We start from the raw sequence: 25,981 nt of genomic DNA on the forward strand, positions 1-25,981 counted from the left end.
ACGTTTTAACCTGCTTTGAACGTGATTTTCCTACTTCTTGGCATGGGGTTGGACTGGATGGCCCTTCCACACAGCCATATAACCCAGAATATCAAGGCAGAATAACCGACAATATCTGCTTTAAACTGGAATATCTGAGTCCACACTGCCATATATCCCAGTTCAAAGCAGAAAATGTGGGATTTTATTCAGCTGTGTGGAAGGAGCCCTGTATTCATTCATTGCCCTTATGTTATGCTAGGGTTTTTCTGGGACCTGAGAAAAACTTCAACTTCATGCTCTGAGAGGAAGTTTTCAATGTCCATCCTATGCAAGTGATGCTGGGAAAGCGAGTTCCCAGAGTCCTCTCTGGAGAAGGAGGCTAGGAAATGGATGCTGCTGCTTCCGGGGAGAGGAGAGAGAAAAGATATTGCAGACTTAACTCTATCCTCTCCAGTAGTAACTAATAAAATCTGGCTCTCTCTATTTGTTTTACCAGACTTTTCATCTCCCTCCTCCCCATTCTGTTTTCAGATATTATACAAAACGACCCACTGAAAATTACAAATCATTTTTGTTCAAATCTATTTGGGCCCAAGCTTAGCATATATTTGTAATCTGAAATTTGATGCAGTAGTAGGAAATGTGTGGTCTTCCAGATGTTATTGGTCTGTACCTTCCGGTATTCCTCATTCCCCAGAATACGTTTCTCACTCCTAATAATTAATAACATTTACTCCATGTGTTTATTTGCTGGGTTAATCAGTAATTTAATACCTGTAAGCCATACTGTACAGCCACGAAATCCACCTCTTGTTCCCACAACTTGTCCTCTCTTACTTCTGCTAACGTGATGAGCCTGGTATACCACATTAGTAGACCTTTGGAGATTCTAAACACATAGAGAAAAATACATAAAATAGTTGTACTGTGAGTGATATTAAACACACACATACACAGAGTACAGTAGTTTGAATGTACAATGAAAGAGCAGCAGCAATAATAAGCACCAACACACTAGATAATAAACAACGCCCTTCACGTTACTTCTTTCTGTCAATAACTACTTGGCTAAGAAAAGCACTATAATATAAAGGTTTAATATTACAACATTCAATGACCATAAAGAATTACAAAGCATATTACAAAGCACAGGGGCCAGCCCGTGGCGGGGTGAGCACCCGTCAATTAAAAATAAAATATAGCCCCTGCTCGTTGCTGACCTAGCAACCCGAAAGATAGTTGCATCTATCAAGTAGGAAATAAGGTACCACTTATAAAAGTGGGGAGGCAAGTTTAACTAATTTACAACATTCGAATGAGGAAGTGCCATCAGAGTGGATGATGAAGCAGCTGCTCCCCCCTGTGGCCAGAATCGAACATCCCCTCAGGAGAAGGTTAAATTGCCTCTGCATCTGTCTGTCTGTCGTCTCTGTCTCGGTTCCATGTGTTTATGGGCACTGAATGTTTGCCCTATATGCATATAATGTGAGTCCCCTTCAGGGTGAGAAGGGCAGAATATAAATACTGTAAATAAATAATAAATAAATAATATTAAATAAAGGAGCATAATGCTGTTTAAGATGTTTTCAAGTTAATATTACAACCGGGAATACAAATGGAACACACTATCATTGGTCCCTTTGGCTCAACCATTTACTTTGTTTGAAATTTCTGATTGTCCAAGCCAAGTCCACACTCTTATAAAACATATTTGCTAGGGGAAAAACAAAACAAAAATATATCATGGGAATTACACACAGGAATCTGTTCTGTAAATGGTCAAGGTGCTTAATAAACTTGACCTTAGTCATGTATAGTTCTATCCTTATGTTTCAGCTTCAGTGATCGAAGACCCATGTGAAGCTTCCAGTGTTGTTGCCACTGCCACGGCATACTCCAGCTCTGCTCTCATTGATCCACAGAGCCCTGCTGGGAGTACCTCTGTGTCGTGAGATGGGAGCCGACGGGCTCCATGGGTCAACTAGGGTTGAACCAGTGTATGCTGCCGAAGTAAGCCCCATCCAATGAGGTTGTATATAAGTTGCTAAAACTTTAATAAAGATAATCTAAGATACACCCTGCTCATGCTCCTAAGAATCTGGCCTTTAGAGATTCTGTAGATACTCAAGGAGTGTTTAATTGTGCACACTACTAGACTCCTCCAGCTTGCAGGAAATTCCAACATAAGCCTAACATCCCTTTTGACCTATTCTTTATTCAAATTTTGTTGAATCATTCTTACAAACATAAACTCTCTGTGACTTTTGTGCTGAATTACATAACATCTTCAAAGCAATCTGTGCAATACTGAGATTCCTAACTGACATTAACAGTATTTACAAAATTGTACAGGTTGAGTAATTGTGTGGTCTATAAAAGTTTTGATGTTTCACCGTCTAACACTGTCAAAGACCATACTTTCTCGGAATTTAAATACATGCTTGGAAATCTTGAATACAATCAACTACTAACAGCCAAAAATGTAAAATAGATAGACATCCCTTATTCAAAATACTTGGAACCAGAAGCATTCCGGATTTTTACTGGACTTTGGAATATCTGGATTTTCATTTATTTATATCTTTGACATCTTGGGGCCCAAGTCTAATCATGATATTCATGAATGTTTCATATAAACCATACAGCCTGAATGTATTGTATACAATATTTTACATAATATTGTGTATGAAACTGATTATGTACCCTGAACTGTCACAAAGCAAAGAGTCACTATCTCAGCCATCCGTGTAGCTAATTTTGAAGTATTTTGGATTTCAGATAAGGGATAGTCAATTTATAATCAAAATCCTAATCCCCACCATTTACATAATCCATTATTTAATTTTTGATATAGAAACATATAAAACTCAAAACATGGCTGTGAGACCAGCCATTCGAGCAGCAAACACAGCAATAATAATAACTATGAGTCTGATAATGGTCAGACCCTGGACTAGGGCTTAGACTGGTGTAAAGGTATGAAATAAATAAATAAATAAATAAAATACCCCAACTTTAAATAATAAGCATAACTTCATTGTGAATATGTTCCTTTTTAAAGCAGAAAATACACACATTTCCAAATATGAAATTTCTGGAAACTTGACAACAAGCAACCTGTCTTTATAAATACATGATCAAACTGTAGTTTGCCAGATTTATCAAATAATTTTTATGCATCTTAACAATGTCCTACAGCATGACCAAAATTATCTTGATGTGCTGATCTTGAACCATGCAGTTTTACAATGCAAAGCACTGAGATTTTAGAGAAAAAGACTGGAAAGGAAATAGAAATTTTCCCTAAAAACAGCCTGAAAAACTCACAGCAACCTGGAAATGGAAATTGTTTTGTTATAGCCCATCTGTGTCCTATATGAACATGCCTGGACTAAAAGCAAGTACAGTAGAGTCTCACTTATCCAACATAAATGGGCCAGCAGAATGTTGGATAAGCAAATATGTTGGATAATAAGGAGGGATTAAGGAAACGCCTATTAAACATCAAATTAGTTTACGATTTTACAAATTAAGCACCAAAACATCGTGTTATACAAATTTGATAGAAAAAGTAGTTCAATACGCAGTAATGCTAAGTAGTAATTACTGTATTTACGAATTTAGCACCAAAATATCACGATGTATTGACAACAAAAATGCATTGGATAATCCAGAACGTTGGATAAGCAAGTGTTGGATAAGTGAGACTCTATTGTATATATGAAAAAGTGGTAAGGAGAATTCAAACATCAGACTAAGCACCTAGTCACTTTCTGGGCTTTTAACCACAAAATTGCCATATAACAAGAGTATAGCCAAGGAATTTACCAGGTGTTAACTTTAAAATCCTCCAAATAAATACAGTAAGCCCTCTGTATACATGGATTTTATATTCACAAACTTTATCATACTGATTTTTTAAAAAAAAATAAAAGCAAATCTTCATTTGACCATTTTATATAAGGGACACCATTACACTATGACATTCTATATAACAGGACTTGAGCAACCACGTATTTTGGGTATTCATGGGGAATCCTGGAACCAAACCCCAGCAGATATCAAGGGCCCAAAGCATGCATCAAGTCATAACTTCTATAACTAGGACATCTTACACACGACTGGGATCTTATTTTGATGTAATTATCCAGGAGGCGTCTACGGACAACGCCGGCTCTTCAGCTTAGAAATGTAGATGAGCACCAACCCTCAGAGTCGGACATGACTAGACTTAATGTCAGGGGAAAACCTTTAACTTTATCTTATAGGAAGAACATACAGCTCAGTCTTGTCCTGGCATTTTACAAATGTTTGGACTACAAATCCTACCCTGGTGTTGCTGATGCAAACTCCAAAAGCATTTTTGGAGTAGTCAAGCTGAGAAAGGATGACAGAGAAAGCCCATTTCTCTGATAATTATCTTGATGGCCATCACCAGGCACCTTTGCCAATGTCTAGGAATTTTGCCACTGCTAGGAAGGAGAAGGCAGGGAAGGCTTTGTTACTTTTCAACATGACCCATAAATGGACATCACTGTGAGAACTCAATCCAATGAGAAGCATACATTCAGAAGGCGCAAATCTACAGTCTAGGAGGTTAGTTTATGACCTCATCACATGATGGGCTGCAAACATCCTAGGATGCTTGTAGCACAGCTGATTGACAGAGCCCACACTGCCCATTACATGATGCAGGCTGACTTCCAGTGGGACTCCGTTGGCGAACACTGGAGGCCTCCCATGCTCCATAAGGGATCACGGAGCCAGTGTGACATGAGGCCGTGCAGCAATTCTTTCCCATGTGATGGGGAAATGTCACTGCTGGCAAGGCAGGGTGCAGGGATTTCCCCATCAATTTGCCATGGAGGCTGGGAAATTGATCCAGGGGACCTCATTAATGTGATGAAGTCCCCGGGATCGATTTGCCAGACTCTGGTGAACTGGTGGGGCAATTCCTAAACCCTGGACCCTGCCCCTCCAGAAGTGTGTGATGAGGTCCCTCAGTGTTGTAACAAGCACTCATCTTGTACCTTTGTGCTTTTCAGGGACATGATAGAGACAGAGAGGATATTTTAGATAGGAAACATTCTGTCTCAGAAGAGGACAGTGGACAAGAAGTTCCAAATGGAAATCTACAGTTTGTACAAGAACAGACTCTCGCCTGCCTCACGGTTCTCTTAAGTGGATGGCGGTCTGTATTTGAACAGTGTACAACTGATTCCAGCCTTACTCCTCAACCTTTCCAATGCCAGTGGGCCTCCTTACAGTCTAAAAATGAGCAATCTGACCTGGTGGTATGGAACGCCCTGCATAATCCCTCATTGATTCCATGGCCTTAGCTAAGGTTACTCAGCCGTGCCAGACCGGTTGGTGCTTCAGCAACTCATTATGCATTCAACGCTCTTTGAGCAAACGGAGAGAAACCACTTCTGCCCTCTGGTACAATCTTAGTGCTTTAGTCTTGTTAATTTTGGCACTAGTGCACTGGTCTTTCCCTTCTCCCAAACATGTTACAGAATTTTCTTTAAAGGACATCTATAGAGGGATTCTAGTTACCTCAAACAAGCAGCTATTCAGCTGGTAGACAGACAGGCTGAAATGCCAAGAGCTCTGCTGAACTGGCAGATATTTTCCTCCTGAGCTGCTGGCTGAACAATATTCAATCCTTTTCAAAATGATCTTTCAATGTATCATGAATGAGAAATGCAACAAGGGACTTTCATCTTAAAATATTTAGAGCTTTTTTTCTAGGAAATGGGAAACCTGCTACCAAAACTGTTGTTCCAAGAAGGCAAAATCAGAATCAAGAGCCTGTGCATTTCCCACTTTATTTACATTTTCCAAACAACCTATTCTTCTTATTTCATCTCCCATCTTTTAAATAGACCCCGCTTCAAGAGGAAAGGAGTAAGGGAATATTAAAGTAATGATCAATTGTCGTCGTCGTCGTCTCACTCGTTCAGTCGTTTTCGACTTTTCATGACCTCATGGACCAGTCCACGCCAGAGCTCCCTGTCGGCCGTTGCCACCCCCAGTTCCTTCAAGGACGAGCCAGTCACTTCAAGGATACCGTCCATCCATCTCACCCTTGGTCGTCCTCTCTTCCTTTTTCCTTCCATTTTCCCCAGCATCATGATCTTCTCCAAGCTTTCCTGTCTTCTCATGATGTGGCCAAAATACTTCAACTTTGCCTCTAATATTCTTCCCTCCAGTGAGCAGCCGGGCATTATTTCCTGGAGGATGGACTGGTTGGATCTTCTTGCGATCCAAGGCACTCTCAGGATTTTCTTCCAGCACCAGAATTCAAAAGCGTCTATCTTCCTTCACTCAGCCTTCCTTATGGTCTAGCTCTTGCATCCATAGGTTACTATGGGGAATACCATTGCTTTGACTATGTGGACCTTCGTTGCCGGTGTGATGTCTCTGCTCTTCGTTTGCTTAAAACCAAGCAGAAGTATAAAAGGAGGGGATGGGAGTTTTTTTTTGTTTTTTGTTTTTAAATTGCATCAGGTTTAACACTTTATAGGGCACTTTCCCTATAGAGAAAAACAATCAACTTCTGTCACGTAGTTCAGATAAATTTACATTTTTAGAATGGTTCTTTGCTAGAATTAGTTTACCACTATGAGCCAGCCTTTTGAACAAGATTACACTATGTAACAAAATTTGAAAAAAAAATCTTCTCCTGGTTTGAAAGTGTTATTTCCTGTTTAATGTACGGCACGTACTTTGAAAATAGTTGTTATACTCCAAAAACTTTGTTTTTGTGGTTGCCATTTTTAACTTTTCATATGCCCTTTTAAACCTTTTTGCAGGTTAATATACTTTTTCCATGTTCTTATGATAGAACCAATTATATATAACCCAGGAACAAAAATTGTATTACATAGTGTTATAAGCAACTTTGTTTGCCACTAAGACAAATGTGGGGGGGGGGGGGGAATTAAATCCCTTTCTCTTCCTATGAGGACAAAGGTAATCAATTAACTTTTCCTCCACCTTTCAACAAAGGAGAAGCCATAAACTATTTGGATTGTACACTTCCACACTTTTACATACACAATCACACAATCATGCACAAAGCGTTATAACTGCCCAGATTTCAAGATATGACAAACAAGATTTTGAAGCCTACATAAAAACACGGCCAAATACAATTTTCAAGGACTTCATAAAGAAACCTAATTTAATAACACATTTTGCTAAATAGACTTTCCTCCCCTTAAATTGATTCTTTTGACACTGAATCACCTGGTATAGTTTGTATACCAAAATGAAAAGTTAATTTACTTGAGGTTTGGGAGCTATTACGCATAAACTGGACCAGTTCCAGAAAGTCCCTGATAGCCTGAGGGACCAGTGAACACACTGGATTATGTTATAATTAGGAAACTAAATGAACAAAAGTAATACTGGTATCTTCAAATGATTTAATTTTGGCAATTTTGAAAAAAAACTAGACTTAACTACTGGGGCAATTGAGTGAAAATGGCACTGGTCAATCCTGCCTCTTCATTTAGTCCTTTGCTTATAGGAAAGAGAAAACGGCACTGCAATGCCACCAGCAAACCTTGTTCTCATTAAACTCTGATCTCTTTCCCATTTCTTATATTATCTGACAAACATCCTATTGCAAAAAGAAAACTACGTTAATTGAAACTCCTTACATTCAGACTCTGAGACAACCATAAATTGGATCCAGATACAGTAACCCTGAGTTCTTAGTGAAGTCAATGAGGCACATGCTTATTAAAACTAACCATTTGTGTGCAATTTCAGGCTCAGAGGGAGGTTCCAAGGATCGTCTGAAGACGCCAGCCATAGATGCAGGTGAAATGTCAAGAGAAAATGTTGCTAGAACACAATTACACAGCCCTGAAACCACACAATACCCCAGTAATATTGGCCGTGAAAACCTTTGACAATACATAGTTAGCATTACTTTTAAATATTTTTTAGAATGGGCTGTACAAGTTAGTTATTATGTCTGTCAGCTGTCCAGGCTTTGCCTATAAGTAACTACTAGGAAATGTTTAAGCCAGGGAGAAGCACCTTCATTGCTATCATTACTGTCCTTCCATGGACTTCAATGGGCTACATGGAGACACTTTAAGAAAAAACATACCAAAAAATGTCAAAAATGGCCTAATTATATAAGTCTTACTCTCAGACATTGTAGAAGGTGAGCCATGGGTTAAACTTTTGTCAGTCAAACAATGTTGCATTCGTTAGAAATGCATTGTGTGTAACTCCATGTACAGTAGAGTCTCACTTATCCAACGTTCTGGATTATCCAACGCATTTTTGTAGTCAATGTTTTCAATACATCGTGATATTTTGGTGCTAAATTCGTAAATACAGTAATTACTACCTAGCATTACTGCGTATTGAACTACTTTTTCTGTCAAATTTGTTGACAGAATGTGCTGACTTTTTTCTAGTCTCTTCTTATGTCTGTCACCATGATGCCTCCATGAAGGAGGACCTGTTGCCATGTTGATGGCTATGTGTTTGTGGGTATCATGAAGCATGTAAATAGACTGTACAAATGGAAAAAGCTGAAAATAAAGCATTCAAAATATTTTGGATGAAACTGAAAATGCCAGTGTTTCATTACAGACAGAGCCGGCCCTAGGTATTTTTCAAGTGTAGGTGAACAGAATTTTGGCGCCCCCCACCCCACAAACCAATCACTGAAAAATAAAAGCGTTGGATAAGTGAAAATGTTTGATAATAAGGAGGGATTAAGGAAAAGCTTATTAAACATCAAATTACATTAAGAATTTACAAATTAAGCACTAAAACATCATGTTTTACAACAAATCAACAGAAAAAGCAGTTCAATACTTTGCGGAGGCAGGCCACAGGAGACAGGAGTTGCCTCGATGGCGCCCCCAACAAGATGGCGCCACAGGCAACTGCCTAGTTGGCCTGGTGGTTGAACCGCCTCTGATTACAGAGAAGGTTCAGGAGCTTCATAGTGTTTTACTCTGCTGATTACTAAGTTGTTGATCAATGACTGCTGATGTCTGGCTGTTTTTGATCTCCTTGCCTTGTTACATTCCGTACAGGCACAGAGTTAGGGTGGCTGGAAGTTATGAACTACATGCCTACCTGGCAGGGTTGTTGTGATTGTTGATTCCAACCCACACTGACAACTTTGCACACCTTAAGTGCTATTGTGAAAGAACTCAAAGCCTTATACAAAAACAGATCTTCTCCATCTAGTGGTGTGCACCCGTCTTTCTCAACTTTGTGTTCCACAGGTTAGTGTTTTGAACAATGCTTCCCATCAGTCACAAGCATCAAGTCCAACAGTCAGGGATTATATGAGCTGCTGAATTACAATGGTCACTTTACTCCTCATCAGTTATGTTGGCTAGAAATGCTGGGAATTACACTCCAACAACATCTGGAGGATGACGTGATTCCTACCCCTTATACTAAATTATCATCATATATATAAATGATCAACAGTTTGGGATTGTTATAATATAGTTCCAAGACATTAAAGAGCATCTAGGTCAGTGGTTCTCAACCTGGGGTTTCCAGATGGTTTTGGCCTACAACTCCCAGAAATCCCAGCCAGTTTACCAGATGTTAGGATTTCTGGGAACTGAAGGCCAACAACATCTGGGGACCCCAGGTTGAGAACCACTGGAGAAAATTGATTTACACTAATTGACAGGAGTCTTTGGCCCCTTCTACACTGTCCTTATGTCCCAGGATCTGATCCCAGGTTATCTGCTTTGAACTAGATTATATGAGTCCCCACTGTCATATAATCTGGGATAAGCAGATAATCTGGGATCAGATCCTGGGATATAGGACAGCCCGAATCAGCTCTGTGTGAAGTTGCCAAGGACTGAAACTGTCCTCGTTTGTAAGCAGACTCTGTGTTATTATGTGCCTGAACAACTGTCCTTCCCAACTCTTCTTCACTACCTGAGATGAACCTGGGACTCTTTAGGTCACTTCTATCTAAATATGTTCCACTGAAGAATATTACCCTTATTATCTTTGCACTAGCTTCAAGGGGGACAAGATAATCTTTTTAATTGCCCATGAATACATTTACAGCATAATATGTTATGTTTCTCCTTGTGTCTTATCATATTTCTTTGAAGGCTTATCTGAAACAAATCAGCTCGGATTTTTAACGCAGTGCTTGTGTTATGTTTCAACACAGGGCTCAAGGTAAAGCCCCGTTCAAAACAATCATTATCACTTTATATGTTGTTAGGGTAGTTTGAAACTTTGCATTGGCTTGATCACTTTGTTGAAATATTGCTCTCCCCTCACTTTTTTTTAAAGGAGGGGGTTAACTGAGCACTGCTTTCATACTAAAAATAAATTGGCCCTTACCTACTCTTCCCATCATGGACTGTAGTTATGCTGATATATACAGTATTTCATTGATTCTAAGGTACCATCGAATATAAGGCACACTCCTTTTTTGAAGCTTTAACTTTAGAAAAACAACACTCCACTTAGAATATTTTTTAGAATTTCTTCTGCTTGCACAATAGCTTTTTGCTCTGTTGCAATGTGACTTTATAGTGCAGTCTTTCCTGTGGGGTGAGGATGGAATGTCATCTGGTCTGCATGAGTCTATTTTATTCAGTCTATGAGCCCCCATTGGTGTAATGTGTTAAACCCTTGTGACAACAGGACTGCTGACCAAAAGGTCGGTGGTTCAAATTCGGAGAGTGCGGTGAGCTCCCATCTGTCAGCTCCAGCTTCCCATGCAGGGACATGAGAGAAGCCTCCCACAGGATGGTAAGACATTAAACATCCAGGTGTCCCTTGGGCAATGTCCTTGCAGATGGCCAATTCTTTCACACCAGAAGTGACTAGCAGTTTCTCAAGTCGCTCCTGACATGAAAGAAAAGTCTATGGGCCAATTGGAGACGCAGAGGAAACACAAAGCAGTTCAGCCAGAAAGTAAACAGCAGTCTGTCTGACACGGAGGACAAAATAATGTCAGACTGGCAGAGGCATTAGGGCTGGGGCCCTTCCATCTCCTCCTCTTCTCTCTTGGAGGTAAGTCATGTTTTAAAAAAGAGAAAGAAATGGCAAATGTAAGGTGACATTGAATCTAAGGTGCACCCCGTTTCTAAAGTTTCTTAAATGGGAAATTTGTACCTAAGGGCCGTTCCACACCGTCATATATCCCAGAATATCAAGGCAGAACAACCCACAATATCTGCTTTGAAGTGGAATATCTGAGTCCACACTGCCATACATTCCAGTTCAAAGCAGATAATGTGAGATTTTTTTCACCTGTGTGGAAGTGGCCTTAGACTCATTGAAATGTAGTGTGTGCATGTGTGTGTGTATGTGTGTGAGATCGTGGTGCTATCATTTTCAATCTGGTTGATCTTTCTAGTCCTTCCACTATTGAAACAGGTCAGTGGTGCTATCAGATCAACAATCACATTTGATGGTATGCAATTGGCTATACTTCAACAACCAGTGTAACACACATCTTAAAGCTACTGAATTTCATATACACTCTCTCCATTTTTTGTATCTGATTTAGAAGAGTATGTGTACCAGAATATTGTTTTTTGTGCAAAACTTTAGTTATGCTGGATCAGAAGATCAAAACATGATGTCTCTGGTTAATAAAAAAATATTTAAGCTAATAAGTGTGGAGATCTCATGCAGGGGAGATTACTTTTTAATCCCACCACTGCCCCCAATTGTAAAGAACGCAGGCAGGGGGGAATCTTTTTAATCCTACCTCTATACCGATTGCGGATATGTGGAGATGGAGGTTGTTTTTATTAATTAATTATATATATCTTATATCTGCTGCCACCAGTTATTAAAGATGTCTTGTTTAAATGCTGCCACCTGAGGTAAAAATGTTTATAATGCGGTCACCAGATGTCAACTCTTGCCACCACTATAGGAATATGTAGCCACTAGCTACCTAGAGAGGAGACTTTTAAAAGTTTATGTTTCTTCTTTCTTCTTCTTGTTTATTCTTGATGTGCGTATATATGACAGAGACTGAGATGTTTGAAGGAATAATAACACATTTATTTAGGCACAAGCTTAATGGTTACAATAACTTTTCTTCTTGTTTGAGGCATGTTACTGAACAGTTGCAAAGTTATATTGAGGTGTTTCAAACTTTAAAATTCCACTTCAATCACAGAATATCTGTTCCTAGTCAGGAGACAGACTACCTTAAAATAAGTCACCAAACTTATTTTAAAACTGACTCAAAAATCCAACCTTTGGGCCACCCTGATTCTCTCACTGAGAATCAGTCTTAACTGCAATTCCTCCAATTACAGACTACCTTAAAATAAGTCATTTATTTTATCCCTGATCCCCTAACTTAGGATCAGCCTTCCCTGAGCTTCAACAGAGCTCACACTGAGTTTCCCTCCAAATTCTGCTCTCTCTTCAGCTAACCCAGTTGGCTCTGCCCCTTTCTCCATGGCAACCAACTCATGGTGCAGAGTAACTGAAATATTAACCCTTTTTAAAACACAGTTAAACATGGCATCTGTAAATAAAAAATCACACTTCGTTACAATAAGGATCAGCTTAAATGATGTCATAGAGCTGCCAAGAAAGCACAAACAGCTGCCGTATATTAAGCCAGATCAGTGGTTCATCTTGTATTTTCTCTGGGCTAGCACACCTTCTCTTCTCGGTTTATATCGTAACTCTACCAAAGATTCTTAACATTCCCTGGCAGTCTTCCATTCAAATACTAACCAGGCCCAACCTGACTTATCTTCCACATGATGATAAGAAGACTGAATGTGTTTGGGGCATAACGAGTTCATATCAAGTACAAGAAGATTAGGAAAAAAAAATCAGAATAGATTGATAGATCTCTGGGTAATCTGTAGTAGATCAGCAAGGCTTTCACTTACTGTTGGACAGCAATATTCAACAAGCTCTCTCATTCTCTAGAATGGGACACTTTTTATTTCATGTCAAAAGCATTGCATAAATAAGTTAAAAAAACTAGTAAAATAGAGGGAATACAAGCAGCTAAATAATTTTAGACCAAAAATGGGCAACAGCGACCACGTTGTCTGTAGCTTTCAACAATTCTTCCTCGGTGCATGAGGCAGGACATTGTGGGCAAGCATACAGATGCTGAGTTGTTTGTTCTGCTCCACAATCATACATGGTGGAGGATTCTTCTAGGTAGTGCCATTTTGCTAGCTTGTCTTTTGATCTGCCAACTCCACTTCTGAATCTGTTCAGGGACTTCCAAGTTACCCATTCTTGGTTCGCTCCTGGAGGAAGACCCTCGTGGGGGACCATTTGGGATTTCCTGGCTTAGCTGCCCAGAGGGACACTCTTGCTGTTGTCAGGGGAACATTAAGAGGAGTGGTGGTTCTTATGAAACTTTTCCTTGATTTGAGTCTACTGGGAGGAGCTGACAGTCATGCAGAGGATGACTTTCACAGTGTTCAACCTTATTTCTCTCACAGTTAGCAGCACATTTGGGGGGGGGGGGGCAATGCCAGCTAGCTTGTAGAGTTTATCAGCAGGTGTAGGTTTAAAGCAGTGCTGGTTCAGTGCTGTGTTCACCTGCTTTGTGTGGACAGACTTGTGCCAAACAGGGCAGGCATACTCAGCAGTTGAGTAAGACAAAGCCAGGGCTAATGTTCTTACTAATTTTGGGTCTGTACTCTATGCACTGCCAGGAAGTTTCTGCAGGATGTTATTGCATGCAGCAACCTTGTGCTTGGTGTTCATACAGTGTTTCCTAAATGTTAGTGTTAGATGGGAACAGTGTTCCAGCTCTTGGCCTTCCCAGGTGACTTTCAATTTCAATTTCAACTAGACACTGAAAAAGAATGCTTGTTGGGAAAACTGGCAAAAGATGTGTGTGTGTGTAATTTTGGTGTAGAAGGATCTGATTCTGTAATTGGTTCCACGCATTCCATAGATTTGTGTTGTCGAAGGCTTTCATGGCCGGGATCACAGGGTTGTTGTATGTCTTTCAGGCTGTGTGGCCATGTTCCAGAAGTATTCTCTCCTGACGTTTCGCCCACATCTATGGCAGGCATCCTCAGAGGTTGTGAGGTTTATCCATGCCTCACAACCTCTGAGGATGCCTGCCACAGATGTGGACGAAACGTCAGGAGAGAATACTTCTGGAACATGGCCACACAGCCCGAAAGACATACAACATTCCATAGATTTACCAAGTGTTCAAAGGTTTCTTGTACTCCAATTCTAAATGCATGTCCACCTGCCTGGATCACTATTTAATATCTGGCACCAGTTAATAAACTACAGGCTACTAGTGAAAAAGATACATAATTTACAAGACCGAGTTTGCTTATTTCTAAATCACACAGCCTAACAGCCTGCTTTTTAAATTTTTGCCTCTGTGAATTAAATAGAAGGAGTTCTAGGCATTCTTCTTGTGAAATACAAGGCCACAAAAGTTGCTTTTTTGTTGTTGTGTTGTTCCTAGGCAATAAAGACTGATCCAGAGAACAGTCTCTCATTCTCCCAGACAGGAGAAGAGATTTTAAATTTTTAAGAATTACCTTGTCCTTCTCTTATGCACTGAAATCTCTGTACAGCATAGCACCTGCTTTTATTTCTTTATTTGATGGGCATTTTGTGTGTTTTATAAAAAGAGCTGGAGTGGCAAAAAACCTACACAGAACACAAGTAAAATAAGAATAGATAACTAGAAATATATAACAAAAGAAACCTTTATGTGAAATGAGAAATGTTAAAAATGTAACAACCAATTTGTTTGATAACCAGCTTTTTGGATGCTTCACCATCCGCTAACTCATAAAAATACAGGCAGAGAAATGTATACATTTAGCATCAATACACATAGCTCTGTAACACTTGAACTGCTAAACAAAGGAGTAAGTAAGGAGTAAGTTATAAAGTTATTATAAGACATGTATATTACAAGTAAAACTGGGTTGCATCATTTTTTCCATTTTTCTATATTTGGATACATCTGGGACTTCAGAGAAGTACTGTAATAAAAGTTCTAAAATACACAGGCAGTAACTATATACATTGTAGACAGTGGTTTATTGTGCTCAGCAAGGTTACAAAATTACGGGTAATTTGAAGTAAAACAGTCATATTTCACCAATACTGGGGGATGCAAGGGCATTTTGATTTCAATGCTTGGAACTAAATAATTCCATCATATATGACTGCAATAAAGTCAGTTTATTCTGACTTTATCTTGCTTGCTTTTTCTTGCTTCCTTTCTTGATAGGAGCCCTCGGTGGCGTAGTGGATTAAAGCCTTATGACTTGAAGGTTGGGTTGCTGACCTGAAGGCTGCCAGGTTCGAATTCCACCCGGGGAGAGCACGGATGAGCTCTCTCTATCAGCTCCAGCTCCATGCGGGGACATGAGAGAAGCCTCCCACAAGGATGGTAAAAACATCAAAACATCCAGGCGTCCCCTGGGCAACGTCCTTGCAGACGGCCAATTCTCTCACTCCAGAAGCGACTCAAGTTGCTCCTGACACGGAAAAAAAAAATTCCTGTGATGATGCAAACATTCTATTCACTATTCTGGGATGATTTCTGGAAGTGTGCACAGAATCTAGAAAGCAAGAAAATTGGACTTCAAGACAACTTTCTAATGTTTTGTACATTGTTTATGGGCAATATATGTATCAGCATTGCCAGTGGCCAAGGATGATGGAAACTGCAGCCCAGCAAACTCAGGAGGGCCATATGTTTTCCAGCCCTCATCAAAATATCCAGATGATTCAAGAATCTTTGAGTTGGCCCTCCTCCATATTAAGTACTGTGGTTTAATCTCAAGATACCAATCTAATCATAAGGGAGGAATGCAATTGGCTTCACCTCTAGTACACTGTGTAATTATTTTTATCCACAAAATGTTCCTTGATAAGTCCCTGAAGTTACTTTGACCCCAATGCAGTACTATTTCATGTTTCCAGCCTTGGTTTTTGAAGTCTGGCTAGCAGACAACCTCAGTTACCCTTTTAATTTTGTTAACATCTTGGCTAAAGGAACATTTCACTTTTATAAGGAATACGTAAGGTAGACAGGAGATTAAGAATATGAACTCATGGCCTCTTCTATTTCTGTCTATGGAGCAGAGCTATTCAATGTTGCCCAGTGTTGTGTATGGATATCACCATTAAAGGTGATATTGACCTGTTATGTATGTCAGCATGGCCTGGATTATTTTCAGGGAAACTCTCACAGTTCTGCAAGTAAATGTACCAATCCAGACATAATGAGCACTAAAATACAGTGTACAAAAGTAGTAGTAGAAGAAGTACTATATATACTTGAGTATAAATCAAGTTTTTCAGCCCTTTTTTAGGGCTGAAAAAGGCCCCCATGGCTTATGCTCGAGTGAGGATCCTAGCTGGCCTATATTTGGGTTGGCTTATACTTGAGTATATATGTAATCAGAGTTGGACAGTCTTATCTTATTAAAGTCTTATCTTAAATTACAGTTTTATGTAAATATTCAAAAACATATAACCTACTGATGCCTCAATTAATGTAATGTTATTAGTATCTATTTTTATTTTTTAAATTTACCAGTAGCTGTTGCATTTCCCACCCTTGTCTTATACTTGAGTCAATATGTTTTCCCAGTTTTTGTGGTAAAATTAGGTACCTTGGCTTATATTCAGGTTGGCTTATTTTTTTTTTTTATTTATTTATTTAATTTATATACCGCTCTTCTCCCCCAGGGGGACCCAGAGCGGTCTTACATAATGGCAAGATTAATGCCCCATATAATACAAATATAGTAAAACAAACGATCGTAAAAACACACTTAAAAACCAATATTATACCCCATTTAAAACAGTAAGCACTGTGTGGCCATTACAACAGGGCCAGTAGCATTGGGCCAAAAGTCAGAGCCAGTCTGTATTCAATTACACATTAATCCAGCGAATACATCAGATTATATCGACCGTATCTTAGGATGGGCCAAAAGCTTGGTCCCACATCCAGGTCTTCAGCTGCTTCCTAAAAGACATGAGTGAGGGGGCTTCCCTAATCTCCCTTGGCAAGGAGTTCCACAGCCGCGGAGCCACCACCGAAAAAGCCCTGTCCCTCGTTCCAGCCAAATGCACCTGTGACGGCGACGGGACCGAGAGCAGGGCCTCACTGGAAGATCTTAATCTGCGGGGCGGCTCATAGGGGGAGATACGTTCTGAGAGGTAAGTTGGACCAGAGCCGTTTAAGGTTTTGTAGGCCAAAGCCAGCACTTTAAATTGTGCCCGGAAGCTAACAGGCAGCCAGTGGAGCTGCTTCAACAGAGGAGTTGTATGCTCCCTGTACAGCGCTCCAGTTAATAACCTGGCTGCGGAACGTTGGACTAGTTCCAGCTTCCGAACAGTCTTTGAAGGCAACCCCACATAGAGCGCATTGCAATAGTCCAAACGAGATGTAACCAGAGCGTGGACCACCGTGGCCATGTCAGGCTTCCTAAGGTATGGGCGCAGTTGGCGCACAAGTTTGAGTTGTGCGAAGGCCCCCCTGGCCACTGCCGAAACCTGGGGTTCCAGGCTCAGCGATGAGTCCAGGAGGACACCCAAACTGCGAACCTGTGTCTTCAGGGGGAGTGCGACCCCATCCAGCACAGGCTGTAACCCTATACCCTGTTCGGCCTTACGACTGACCAGGAGGACCTCTGTCTTGTCTGGATTTAACTTCAATTTGTTCGCCCTCATCCAGTCCGACACAGCAGCCAGGCACCGGTTCAGGATCTGGACGGCCTCCTTGGAAGCTGGAGAAAAGGAGTGATAGAGTTGGACATCATCTGCGTACAGATGACACCGAACTCCAAAACTCCGGATGATCTCACCCAGCGGCTTCATGTAGATGTTAAACAACAAAGGGGACAGTACTGAACCCTGTGGGACTCCACAAGACAACGGTTGTGGAGCCGAACAGCTGTCCCCTATCAACACCTTCTGGGTACGGTCCTCAAGGAAGGACTGGAGCCACCGCAATGCAGTACCCCCAAGGCCCATTCCCACGAGGCGACCCAGAAGGATACCGTGGTCTACGGTATCGAAGGCCGCTGAGAGATCCAGGAGAACCAGCAGGGACACACTCCCCCTGTCGAGCTCTCTGCGGAGATCATCCACCAAGGAGACCAAGGCCGTCTCAGTTCCATGCCCCGGTCTGAAGCCAGACTGTGCCGGATCCAGATAATCAGTTGCTTCCAAGAATCCCTGGAGTTGCGAGGCAACCACGCGTTCCACGACCTTGCCCAAAAAGGGGAGATTGGAAACAGGCCGAAAGTTATTCCAATTAGTGGGGTCAAGTGATGGCTTCTTCAACAGCGGTTTTATTACGGCTTGTTTGAGGCCAGCTGGAAGTCTGCCTTCCCGGAGGGAGGCGTTCACCACCACTCTTACCCACTCGACCAACCCCCCTCTGGCTTCTTTAACCAGCCAGGATGGGCAGGGGTCTAGGATGCATGTGGTCGCTCTCGCTTCTCCAAGGACCTTGTCCACATCCTCGGGTTGCACAGATTGAAATGAATCCATCAAAATAGGACAAGCAGGTGCTCTTGCTACATCTTCGGAGATTGCATCAACTGTGGCGTCAAGCTCGGAACGAATCAAAGCGATTTTCTTTGAAAAGAACTGGGAAAAAGCTTCACATTTCTCTGCCACATCATCTGTGGGCGCAGTTTGAGGGGTGTTGTTAAGCAGCCCTCTGACAGTTCTAAAAAGCTCGGCAGGACGGTTTTTGGCTGCCTCAATTCTAGAACTATAATAGGTTTTTTTTACAGCAGCCATTGCTTTGCAATATGTTTTCCTTTGGGCTTTAACCCGTGCTAAATTTGATTCGCTCCGTCGCTTTCGCCACACACGCTCTAGACGCCTCGTCTCGCGCTTCATCTCTGCCAACTCCCCGGAGTACCAGGGCGCTAGTTTAGCTCTGCGCATTGCGAGGGGCCGCTCTGGAGCGATCGTGTCTATTGCCCTGGCCATCTCCCCATTGTAGAGAGTGACCAGAGCATCAACAGAATCACCTACCGAGGAGGCGGGAACATCCCCAAGAGCCATCAGGAATCCATTTGGATCCATAAGCCTCCTGGGGCGGACCATCTTAATGGGTCCACCACCCCCGCGGAGGTTAGGGGTTGCAGTAATTCTAAACTTGACCAAGTGGTGGTCAGTCCATGACAGTGGGACTAACGAGAGCTCTTCCACACCACCACCATTCTCCCATCCCTGGCAAAATACCAAGTCCAATGTATGTCCAGCACAGTGGGTAGGGCCAGAAATCACTTGGGACAGTCCCATGGTTGCCATGGTATCCATGAAAACCTGAGCCGCTCCCGACAGGGTGGTCTCTGCGTGTATGTTGAAGTCTCCCAGCACAAGAAGCCGCTGAGACTCCAACACCAAGCTCGAGATCACCCTGGCTAGCTCAGTCAGGGAGTTTGTAGTGTTGCGGGGTGGACGGTACACTACAAATATCCCTATACTGTCCCGGTCTCCTACCCGCAGGTGGACGCTTTCAAATGAGGTAGATTGCGGGATGAGGCATCTGGTCACGGGGATAGAATCCCTATAGATTATTGCAACCACACCTCCCCTCCCTCCGGATCTTGGCTGGTGCTGAACAGAGTAACCTGGAGGACAGAGCTGAGTGAGGTTAGGCCCACCCGACTCATCCAACCAGGTTTCTGTTATACAAGCCAGGTCTGCTCGCTCTTCTAATATCAGATCACTTATAGTGGTTGTTTTCCCATTAACTGATCTGGCATTCAACAGCACCAGCTTTAATCCATCAGGTCCGCCATCCCGGATACCCAGACTCACCTTGTCAGGAGACCCTTTTGGAATACGTTTTGGAACTAATAATGATCTCTGAAGGTCCCTAGGCCCAATTAACACATTTGGTCTCCTTTTCCCGTACCTCCCTTTTCCTATAACCGTCCCAATGGTGACTCCATGGCTGGCAGAACTCCCCCCATCCTCTGCACATCCCCCACTCTCCTCCCCTGACCATTGTTTAGCTGGGTCAGCCTGACTGCGCCAATTGAACAAGCCAGATGGTGGCACTTCCCACCCTCTTCCCACCCCCCTTACATACTCGAGTATACTTATACTTATACTCGAGTATATATGGTATTTTCTTGGTGAGTGAAGTACAAAAGGTTCAGATAACAAAAACACTCAGGGCCCTTCCAGACAGGCCCTATACCCCAGAATCCGATCCCAGGTTTTCTGTTCCTCTCAGATTATCTGACAGTGCTGACTCATATAATCCAGTTTAAAGCAGAAAACCTGGGATCAGATCCTGAGATATAGGGCCCTCAGACACAGGGCAAACACCCAGCTTCACTCAATTTTCACCAATTAATCTAGTAGTTGAGCTACCAGAAATAAGGAGACACAAGACAAAAAAGATAGATCTTTTGATTATGAAGAAAGCAGCAAAGTTAGGGAAGGAAGTGTCCGATAGGGATTCCTATTTTCTATTTCTTAACTTTCCTATCTTCTATGTTTCTATATACTCTACACTCACTTTCCTATTGTTTTATTTTAGACTAGATAAGAAATGCTTTTCACTTTTTTTCACTTTTTTAACACCGCATAAACCTTTTTTGGATTATATGACAATGAAAGAAGACAATAATAGAAGATGTTTTTTACAAGTTGCTACTCTGAATCTAGTCTTGTACCTTACCTATTTCCTATCTTTTATTTGAAAAATTATACTGGAAGGGGGAGGGGACTACATTACACTTCCTGGCAATTCACTGGCATAGGAAACATGTTTTCTTGGATGAGCTCCAGCCAAAATTAGCTACATAGGCTCCCAACATTATGCATACCACCATGAATTAAACAGTGTTTTACCCTGTTTTTTAACCACATAGCTTGACAAATGAAACACTCTAGTATATAGGCTGACTACACTAGAGTCCATGGCTTGTCATTATGATATCTGTTTAGAATAGAATTGACCTCAATTGTAAACCAGGTACAGATGACAGTGAAAACCTAAGTTTTGGGAAGTTGGCACCCAGATAATGGAGCTTTTATATATGAATAATGAGTGATTTTGGTGAATTTCTTTTAGGCTGCAAGGAACTATAACTGGATTTTGCACCAGAAGGCACTCACTGATGTGCTACCTTGGTTCATAATTTACAGCTATACAAACTATGCTATGCAAAGTTTTGTGTACCTTGCTGATATGAAGTCTCTGAAAAAACTAGGCTAGAGGTGTTCAGTAATTGAACTGCTAGGTGTGTGGTGAATCCAAATAAAAAGAAAATATAACTGACTTGATGTAGATCGCCCATCAGAAAGCATAAAATCTGCTGTAACATATTGTTGTATCACAGGATGACCAAGGGCCCTTCCAGACAGGCCTGCTATCCCAGGATCTGATCCCAGGTTTTCTGTTTATCCCAGATTATCTGGCAGTGTGGACTCATATAATCCAATTTAAAGCAGAAAACCGGGGATCAGATCTTGGAATATAGGGCCTGCCTGGAAGGGCCCCAAGCCAGGAACACAAGTTCTTAGTCACTTGGAATGAGTGGTCATGCACCTCACGGGAAACACTGATTCAGTCTACAAAATGGTGATGACCAGGCTGCAGTCATAAACTTTAAAGTCATCTGTACATTGAAAATTGAAGAATAAACAACAGCCAGATTTTAGACACATTCATTTTTCTGGATTGGACCCTGAACGTAAGCTTCCAAATGAATACTTAAAAACATATATTGTTTGTTATGCTCACAGGCACCCATTAATTCAATCCAAAGGAAAATCTTGGAAATGTAAGATATTTTAAAGTATGATGATGTATTCTAGCATGCTATAAAATGATGCTTTTTATACAAAATAAAATGGATGCCATTTTGATAGTTACACTGAAATCTTTTCTCCAAATACTTATTGCATGAGCCAAGCACAAGGGTCTAAATAGGACAGTACAGAAGCTTATTGGTGTATCTCACCTGCAGCTATTACAGGTGTGGGGTGTCAATTGATTGGTTTATTGCATATTTCATAAATAACACACTGCATAACACACTGCAGCTAACATACTAACATGTCACAACACACAGTTTGGAAAGCTCTAAACTACACAATTTTCACACTAAATACACCACTATTGGTATCAACATATGTGAATCTCTGCCTATCCCACCTGTTTCTTGAGATATACATCACTGACAGGCAAACACACACACACACACAGTGCCACTATTGCATCCTCCAAGTCATCCATTTCTCATCCACTGCTTCTCTTACTGCTGTATGGGATTGTCAATCTTTTCTTGGGTGAAAAAAGATTCTCCACTCAATTCCATTTAAAAAGATTTCCTAAATGTTTGTTTTGACCTAAATGCACCCAACTGAAATGTCCAGAGCAGTATCATATGACATGCAAATGGTAACAGCTGGACTACTCCTGTCATAGTTGGGGCAGGGGGGTTTGCACTTGACTTTGATTGCTTTCCATATTATATCTTGTACTATGCACTTCATGCACTCTCCGTTTCATTCTATTTGATTGCATTTTTTTCTGAGCAGCCTTGGCTCTTCTTACTTTGTATCAAGTGATGCAATTACTGTGTCTGACTGGGTTCAAGAACACCAGACAATTATAAAGATTATATACAGTGTATCACAGCTTTTATTGCTAATTACTTATCACTTTAAGCCATTGGAAGACAAAGGATGCCTTTGGGCTACACTTAGATTCTTGGTGTCATTTTTGTGACTACCGCACAACATCCCTGATCTCCGTAAAAATGGGGAGAAGGTGCTGAACATTTTGGTACATTTTTCAAGCGCCTTTGGAGCTCCACTCCTTCCTTTCTAAGCCTCTGTCTCCCCTGTGCCTACACTGATCTCTCTTCAAACCAGTTAATGACCAGACTTCCTAAAATAACAACAACAACAACAACAACAACTTTATTCTTATAACCCACCTCCATCTTTCTGAAGAGACTCAGGGTGGCTTACATGGGACCAAGCCCAAAAAACAAGAAATTCAAATTACAAGAATTAAAAGAAGCTAAAGGTTTTCCCCTGACATTAAGTCTAGTCGTATCTAGCTCTGGGGTTTGGTGCTCATCTCCATTTCTAAGATAAAGAGCCGGTGTTGTCCATAGACACCTCCAAGGTAATGCGACTGGCATGACTGCATGGAGTGCTGTTACCTTCCCGCCTGAGCGGTACCTATTGATCTACTTACATTTGCATGTTTTCAAGCTGCTAGATTGGCAGAAGCTGGGGCTAACAGTGGGAGCTCACTCCACTCCCAGGATTTGAACTGCCAACCTTTCGGTCAGCAAGTTCTGCCCCAGTAAATTTGCCACCTTTCTCCTCCGTTTCCAACAATGGGGGTGTAGCTGGCAGTGCAGCGTTTTGGCTACGCTGCAGGAAGGGAGAAGGGGGAAGGGCTGAGGACACAAGCAGGGAATTTACTGGAGCAGTACTTTTCAAACTCATTTATCTATGTGAGACATGCCTAGATTTCAACAATGGGGATTACATGAGATTGTAGTATTGGGATGTGTCTTTCAGCTGCATATGGTAAATGATTTCTCCTATACTTTATCCTTTTTAAAATCCAAAATGTAACCTACTTTCTGGATAGCCCTCGTATAATGTAGATGCACCCCAAGTCTGTGGTGTGCAGACTATATCATAATCCTCAACAGCTGTGATCTGACAGAGACTGTATTGAAAAATTCTTTTCTTTTTCACTTTGTCAGCTGCTTTTAATGTGTCCCAGCTTCTCTCTCATCCATCCACTTTCCCTCATTTGTCTTCAGCTTACTTCAATTTTCTATCCCAATGCATAGCTGAGCAGTCATTAGCAGCAGTTAAAATTGGATCAGATATTTCCAAATGTCTTCTATTAAGATTTTAGTGATAGATGTGGATAAAAATAATGTATCTTACTTTATTGTGCCAACCTGTTTCATCACTAGTCACAAGCTACCCTCTATGACTATGATCTTTACATGAAGGCAGGGCGTTGTAGCTGAGCAAAAGGTACCCAGAAAAGAGAAGTAAATTAAGAGGAAACAGCATACTATTGTTTTTACCAGAGCTACGGTAGTTATGGAGATAAGAATTCATAGTGTAGCTGTTATCTTTACTGAGAAAGTACATATGATTTTGTTTCCCAGTTGATGTTTGCTTTGTACATGGTGTGCTCAAATATATGTATAGCAGCAAAAAGTACAAATCTTGATTTTCTTAACATCACACTGTTTGCATCTCTTATACTGATAAGGGAATTATAGTAGAACTGTAAGAAACTATAAAATCAGGTTGGCTCTATACTGTAGAATTAATGAAATTCAACACCATTTTAATTACCATTGCTCAATTGTTTGGTTTATTTATTTATTTATTTATCATGTCAGAAGCAAACCGAGAGTACAGTTGTTTCCAGGAGGGAGTTTCTCATTTGGTATCAGCCATGGCTTGAGGTTCTGGATTTTAGCCTGTCACTTTTAGACTCTCGCTTGCTGAGGTGATCCTGCAAGTACCTCTGTAGATCTTAGAAAACTATTTTTTTGATTTTAGGCATTGGTGTGCTGGCTGATATCCAAACAGAGGATGGGCCGGAGATGTCACTGCCTTGGTCCTTTCATTGTTGGCTGCTACTTTCCGGCAGATGTCAGGTGGTGCAATACTGGCTAAACAGTATAATTTCTTCAGACTGTGGTGCATAGACGTCCTGTCATAATGCAGCATGTCTCATTCACTGTTTTAACGTAGTGAGATGTGTTCCACACTGGGCATGCATATTCAGCAGCAGAGTAGCCAAGTGCAAGGGCAGATGTCTTAACTGTATCTGGTTGTGATCCCCAGGTTGTGCCAGTCAGCTTTTGTATGATATTGTTTCTAGCACCCACTTTTTGCTTGATAGTCAAGCAGTGCTTCTTGTAAGTCAGAGCACGGTCCAGAGTAACTCCCAAGTATTTGGGTGTGCTGCGATGCTCCAGTGGGATTCCTTCCCAGGTAATCTCCAGAGTTTGAGATGCTTGTCTGTTCTTAAAGTGAAAAGCACACATCTGTGTTTTAGTTGGATTAGGAATCAGCTGGTTTTCCTGTAATAGATAGTAATAGCACCCAAAGCTTCAGAGAGCTTCTGCTCAACCATCTCAAAGCTTCCTGCTTGGGCGGTGATGGTACAATCATCGGCATAGATGAAATTCTCTGTCCCTTCTGGCAGTGGCTAATCATTTGTATAAATGTTAAATACTGATAGAACAAGTATGTTCCCCTGAGGCAGGTCATTCTTCTGTTTCTGCCATCTGCTTTTCTGGCCCTGGAATTCAACAAAAAAGCTCCTGTTTTGTAGCAGATTTCCTATGAAGCGGGTGAGGTGATAGTCATTTATGATATGATAGGTTTTCCCAGGAGAAGGCGATGATTTACAGTGTCATAGGCTGCTGACAGGTCTATGAAGACGTCTCTATAATCTGCTGCCTTTCAAAACCATCTTCTATGTGCTGAGTCAGGTTCAACTGTTTGGTGATGCAGCAGTATTCTTTGATAGAGAAGGTTAAAGAACTTCTAAAACTACAACTCACTTGATTCCATAGCACTGAGCCATTGCAGTTAAAGTGGTGTCAAACTGCATTAATTCTACAGTGTAGATGCACCCAGAGTTTCCCACTGTAGCTTTTGCACACATAGATGGTGTTTTTTTTCTAAACCAAAAATCTCAATAGGACAGCACAAAATCTGTTTGTCATGCAACAAATGTGGTTTATTGGATTAAAATGGAAAACCCTATCTACCTGCTTGAGTATGAAGCCTTTCTGTGCTTTTTAAAAATGAGGTAAGCTATACAAAGTCAGCCTTGGTTAGTACTTGGATGGGAGGCTGCACTCAAATACTAAGTGCTTTAGGCTATATTTCAGAGGAAGGAACTATCAAAACCACCTCTGAGTATTGCAGTCATTTTTCTGATATTCTTCACTGTATGAACATCTTAAAGACATTTTCT

The 25,981-nt window shown here is 41.1% G+C and overlaps 1 protein-coding gene across 6 annotated transcripts in view; it reads right to left on the reverse strand.

The window, feature by feature from the left end:
• Positions 1 to 25,981, reverse strand: part of papss2 (3'-phosphoadenosine 5'-phosphosulfate synthase 2) — a 64,045-nt gene that overhangs the window by 22,332 nt on the left and 15,732 nt on the right. For 4 of the 6 annotated variants that reach the window (XM_062977472.1, XM_003224383.4, XM_062977473.1 and 1 more), the window contains exon 2: positions 757 to 871. In XM_062977472.1, coding sequence (XP_062833542.1) covers positions 757 to 871 — 115 coding nt within the window. Of the gene's footprint in view, positions 1 to 756; positions 872 to 6,162; positions 6,176 to 7,630; positions 7,687 to 7,742; positions 8,277 to 25,981 lie in introns of those variants that run through there. The other 2 variants (XM_062977477.1, XM_062977475.1) reach the window with 2 other exon arrangements.

The sequence above is a fragment of the Anolis carolinensis genome, chromosome 3 (assembly GCF_035594765.1).
Source record: "Anolis carolinensis isolate JA03-04 chromosome 3, rAnoCar3.1.pri, whole genome shotgun sequence".
NCBI classification, from domain to species: Eukaryota; Metazoa; Chordata; class Lepidosauria; order Squamata; family Dactyloidae; genus Anolis; species Anolis carolinensis.